Raw genomic sequence first — 6037 nt, forward strand, 5'->3', positions numbered from 1 at the left:
ATTGATGGAAAGTGATCTGGGAGGCTGAACTACACTATAAAGCTTATGCTGAAAGGTCTGAACTCTGGTCTTGTTGAATGTGCCTTGTGCCACAACAATGTTCAACATGTGCTGGATGAAATTGATGGAATTGTAATGTAGGCTTAATTTAATTTAGCTCCACCTGTATGCAGAACTGGATATATGTCCCTATCGCCAGCCTCTCTCGGGTTTAGAGGTGAGTCTATTCAGCATCTCCTCGGCGCTCTTTGCGCGCGTCCTTTAACCCGCGCGCAGCTCTCCAGCTGGAGGCAGTCAGCGCGCGCATCGCCCCGCGAGCGCATCGTCGGAGCTTTGTGCAGCGCACGTTTGTATGTGATTCACTTGTCCAACCTGCTCTCCTCGCATGTAATGTAGACCACATTATTATGGGGATTATGGTGAGGTAAACCGTATGTGATGTAGACCACATTACATTTAAAGAACAACATCGCGTTGCAGAGAAATGTCTCACTTCGATGCCGGTGAGAGAAACTTGAGGAATATTTGGAGATGAATGAGATGAATCTGCCGTAAACACCGACATACTTTCATCACTGAAGTGGCGCATTGTGTAGATAGTGAGATTGACTCCAGCTGCAGGTAAGATGAGACTTTTGTTGACTCGCAGTAGTGTTTGATGAATTGTCTAGATCAGTAGATCCATCAACAGGTTAATGTTATTAGTCCGTTCGAAATAAGTTGAAGCAATTGTCTAAATTCAGCATGTTCATGTGCAAATGTAAAGCTCCATCTAATATTTACTGTCGAGGCTACTTGTTTCTCAATATGCACGTGCATTTTTATCCGGTATAGCATCATGCTGTTCTGGCATGTGTATTGAAACAAATGTGATACTTTGCCATCAAATCCTCAGCTGGTCTGTGTTTGCTGACATTGGAAATGAAATGCCTGATTTAACGTCATTCTCACTTTATTTCCCCTTAAGATGGATGTGCATAATTATCTATGAGCATGTAATCATGTATTGGGCTGAATATCCGTCTTAATCCTCTACCTTTCAGCCAAAAACTAAAGTAATGCATGGCCTTAAGCAGTAGAAAATCAAAACACCAGATGAAAAGACTAAGAACGTAAAGCATAGCCACTTAATTAAAATGGTATTTCACCTGTTGTTCGGATGGAAAACCACATGCTTTCTTTTCCCTGGCTTTGTGCTGGTTTTGTCTGGTTTTAAAGGAAGCATACCGGATTTATTTTTCACATACAGCAGTTCACAAAATAGTATGGCATGAGAGAAATGCAAATATTACGCACGCTCCATAGTCATCCATTTTATGTATTGTTCACCTGCTGCTAGTGCAGAGGATTTTCTGTTTCACTTCAGTGGTCTGTTGTCCTCTTTTTCTGTAGGAATAGTAAACAATCTTGTTTATTAAAGCTGTTCTTCCCAAAGCATTTCCAAATATACAATATATAATATTCCAACATCCACGCTTTTCACAGAAATGTATTCACCAAAGACAAGACTCCAATTGGTGTACCATATTCTGCTGCAATGGTGAAAATGATGAACTGGCATCATAAAACCTCTGTTGTTATTGGCACCAAACTAAGTTATCATACCATGTTTGCCTCATGAGCATTGGCAGTGACAAGCACTTCAATCTGACTACGGCAAGGCCATTGGCAGTACTGTGACTCCCCTCATGCAATTACTTAGGCTGGTATCAATTTACACCCATGCCCACCCCCTAATAAATTTTCAAAATTGTGTCAGCAAAGAATTCACTGTAACTCGTCGCAGCTGATCATGTCGCAACATTTAAGAGCAAGCATCTCCCCAGGGAAGGCTTATATGACTTTAGGGTGTGCAGAGAGATTTTCCGAGGTAGCGGGACCCGGCCCAATAAACACACAAAGAACGTCTGGCCTCAGGTAGAAAGCTGACGAAGACGACGATGACTGTGGATCTCACTTTTCAATCTTCTGGACATCATGAAATGAATATCAAAATATATCAAGTGGAATGACGATCTCATTTTCTGTCATCTTGAGCATAACTGTCAGGATTGTAGAAATCCCTCATAATAAAAAGATAACTTTCAAGTATGTCACACTGTTACTGAGATGAGTCTTTATGTGTGCAGGTGAGATGCCATAATCCCCATGAGTCAGCTAGATATCATGGACTCCTGGATCCTCCCATCGTCCCCTCCCAACCTGTCGGAGCACCTCATGAACGACAGCTTCCTGCCGGGCAATGAGTCCGACAGCCATGGAAACTACACCGACCACAGCTTCAACAAAACCAGCACGGTGGTCATCACGTGCATGTACTTCTTGGTCTGCACTGTGGGACTCTGCGGAAACACTCTGGTCATCTATGTGATCCTTCGCTATGCCAAGATGAAGACCGTGACCAACATCTACATCCTCAACCTGGCCGTGGCCGACGTGCTGTTCATGCTGGGCCTGCCGTTCATCGCCATCCAGCTGGCGCTGGTCCACTGGCCGTTCGGCCCCGTGCTCTGCAGGGTGGTGATGACCGTCGACTCCCTGAACCAGTTCACGTCCATCTTCTGCCTGATGGTCATGAGTATCGACCGCTACCTGGCTGTGGTGCATCCCATCAAGTCCACCAAGTGGCGCAAGCCGCGCATGGCCAAGACTATTAACTTATTGGTGTGGGGCTCGTCTCTGATGGTGAACCTGCCCGTCGTTATTTACAGCGGAGTCATCACAAAGCACGACGGCTGCTTCTGCACCATCGTGTGGCCGGAGCCTCAGGACACCTACTACACGGTGTTCATGTTCTACACCTTCATCCTGGGCTTCTTCCTGCCCCTCATGGTCATCTGCCTCTGCTACTTGTGCATCATCTTTAAGGTGAAGTCCTCGGGCATCCGGGTGGGCTCCTCCAAGAGGAAGCGCTCGGAGAGGAAGGTGACTCGGATGGTGTCCATCGTGGTGGCCGTGTTCGTCTTCTGCTGGCTGCCGTTCTACGTCTTCAACGTCACCTCGGTGACGGGAACCATCAGCACCACGCCCATCCTGAGGAGCACCTTTGCTTTTGTGGTGGTTCTGGGATACGCCAACAGCTGCGCCAACCCCATCCTCTACGCCTTCCTGTCGGAGAACTTCAAGAAGAGTTTCCAGAATGTCCTGTGTCTCAAGAAGGTGGGCGGGCTGGACGAGACTGATCGCAGCGACAGCCGGCAGGACAAGTCTCGTATGATAAATGACCCCACGGAAACCCAAAGTACTCTGCTGAACGGGGACCTGCAGACCAGCATTTGAGATGAAGGGGACTTTTCCCATACATATCTGAAACAAGTAACAGTCAGCTCTTATCGGCGTCTCTTAGGTCACATCAGAGATGAAGAGGGCAATATCAAAGCATGGATTCACAGAGGAACACGTCCCGTGTTCAGGAGGACAAAACAACAACAGATTGTTCCACACTCCACCTTCGACACACTGATCCATTGAAGTTCATGCAACTGTTTGCTCTATGCTGTATTTGAAAATGAAATCTGTTTGACTGTTTGTTCTCAGTGTATTGACTCGGCGGTATAGGTGGAAGATACACTAACGCCCACTTGCAAACAGTCCCCAGGGTGACACATGTTCCCTGGAGACTCAGGATTACAGACATAGTTTCGGAGCAGAGGGCGGGTGCCACGTTTCCACAGTCCCGCTTTGTGTAAAAAACAGCGTGCTCATACACTGCAAAACAACATACTGTTGTTAAAACTGGCAGCCTCATCAGTCATCTTGTTTTGTTCCCGTCTCGTCTGCAAGTTATTTTCTCTTTTCGACTGTAAATAACTGCAGAAAATGGGCAAAGAGACTGCACCAAAAGTCAAAGGATATATAGGTGTGTTTTGATCCCTAAAATCTGACTTGTGAATCAGTAATGTTTGTTTCTTTTTTAGACAGAGAACATAATGAATGTCAGTGTTTCTTGTGTTTTGTAGTAGAACATTCTGCTTTATGTGTGGCTATTTTTACCTGTCAAGAAATATATAAAATGTAAATGTGAATAACTAACTGTGTTCGGTCGGCGGGCAAATATTTCGTCCTGTTCGCTGCTACAATATAGCTACATGCATAATTTATTTTACATTAATGGTGCTGGCTCGATATACCGAGCCAGCCTCAAACCAAAGTGCTGCTGAGATGTATAAAACTCTACTACAATGTTGAATCGTATAATATAAACCAATGCCACTGTATGCCTGTTTCTACCGGACTGTTCTTTCTCATGGCTTATTTTCCATTTTTTTTTATGTATGTCATGTAATCATGTTGCTGTCATTGCTTGCAGTTGTCTGCTATTGACAAAAATTGCAAACGGCACGACTCTAAATAATTCAATATGACTGCCGAGTAGGAGCCCATCTCCGGGTTTTTATGTCAGCCGAGAGCATAAAACCTGTTCAGATTATAGTGAAGGATTGTTTTGCTCCAACGAAGCAGATGGGCCACTGTCTGGAGGTAGTGAACTGGAATGTAAACTGGATTTAAATATATTACATTTCAAACACATGTTCAATGTATTGTTTCACTGTGCTCTATTAGATAAATACCCCTGTGCTTCTCTATTTTCTTACTTATGAGGGTCTTAGCTTCTCACTCGCTGCCTCCCATTGTAAGGTACTTGTTCACACTGTGTTATGACACTGAATCCTCCTGTTTCTGTCTCAGTGACATTCATTTGTGGAGAGATAGAAGAACACTCATCCTCAAGAGGCTCTCTGGTGTTCCTTCATCATCACCGTGCTGCTTCAGGAGTCCAATGTTCATCCAGTGCCTATACATTAATGTATACATATATACAAACCACTCTAATACCACTCATATTGATTATTCCATCCTTCAGTACGAGTCTCATATGAGCAGTGTGATCTCGTTAAAGGATGGATCTAGCATTTAATCCCATCTGCTTCACACACACACACACACACGGGATTAGTATCCTGGTCTGTAACATCTCATTGCCGCTGAAAGACATGACACACCTTTAGTGTCTTATATTTCCATAGCAACAGTGACCAAGAGCGTTAGTCCCATGGTTACACTAATTAGCATATTACTAATAACGAAATGACTCTGGACATGAATTATGACATTGTTCAGACAAGTGAAGGGAAAAAAAATGTAATGCAAAACCTAACACGTCAGTTTCATAATACCTGATGTGTAGTACAGTATATATGTATATGTATATATATAGTTTGTGTAAGACGTGTAAAACAGAACCACACACCTTGTGTTGTACAATAGCATGCAGCTGTAGCAGAGTTGTTGCAATAATTAGAATTCAGTCAGTTTGTTTTTAACATTTCGACTATAGTGCAGATCTTCTACTTGGCATTTGTTCCATGAATGCTGTCTCACAAGCTTTGGAAAATCTTTCTTAAGTTTGACCATTTCCATAGAAAGTGATCATCATGCATGTGCCTCCAGTTTCGGTTCTATTCTACTGAAACAACAATTTGATGGAATGAACATGGGTTCAGTATAGTTGTGTTAAACCAAAATAAAATAAGTAAAGTCGCCGATTTTTGGTGCAAAAATTGTGGGCTGCTCTATGAAAAAGATAAATGCTAAAATATGCCAAATATTTCAATACAAATTAAAAGACACCTGCATGTTTTACATTAATTCAAACATTTGAATTGTATGACATGTCACGATGCATGAAACATGTTATGGTGAGGCTCTCATTGAAGATGTTTACATCTCTTTTCTTCAGTGTTTTAATGCCTTCATGCATAGAATCCTGAAGGCAGGTTTGATTGTTTATTCCTCCCAGACCTCCTGTGAGCTTCTTGGTTTGACCACTAAGTGGCGCCATAATCAAGCTTATAACTAGAGCTGCTCTAAGGCCAAAAACCAACATGGAGTTTAATAAAAAAGCTTAAATGTGAGTGATGAGGTTTATTCAGCCTCAATAAAAACCTAATTTCCTTACAATACTGTCGTGTTCGACCACCGACAGGAATACACTGCAATACTCCGATTTTGGGACACAAAGCATTTTGTACTAATC

At 43.1% G+C, this 6037-nt stretch overlaps 1 protein-coding gene across 1 annotated transcript; it reads left to right on the plus strand.

Moving 5' to 3' along the window:
* Nucleotides 1-2166: 2166 nt before the first annotated feature.
* LOC306749469 (somatostatin receptor type 2-like) lies at nucleotides 2167-3279 on the plus strand (the record flags this gene model as incomplete). Its single annotated transcript, XM_079232769.1, has 1 exon — nucleotides 2167-3279. The coding sequence occupies one exon, from the start codon at nucleotides 2167-2169 to the stop codon at nucleotides 3277-3279; it is 1113 nt and encodes a 370-aa protein (XP_079088895.1).
* Nucleotides 3280-6037: the final 2758 nt, after the last annotated feature.

This window comes from Taurulus bubalis (assembly GCF_910589615.1).
Source record: "Taurulus bubalis genome assembly, chromosome: 17".
Lineage (NCBI taxonomy): Eukaryota > Metazoa > Chordata > Actinopteri > Perciformes > Cottidae > Taurulus > Taurulus bubalis.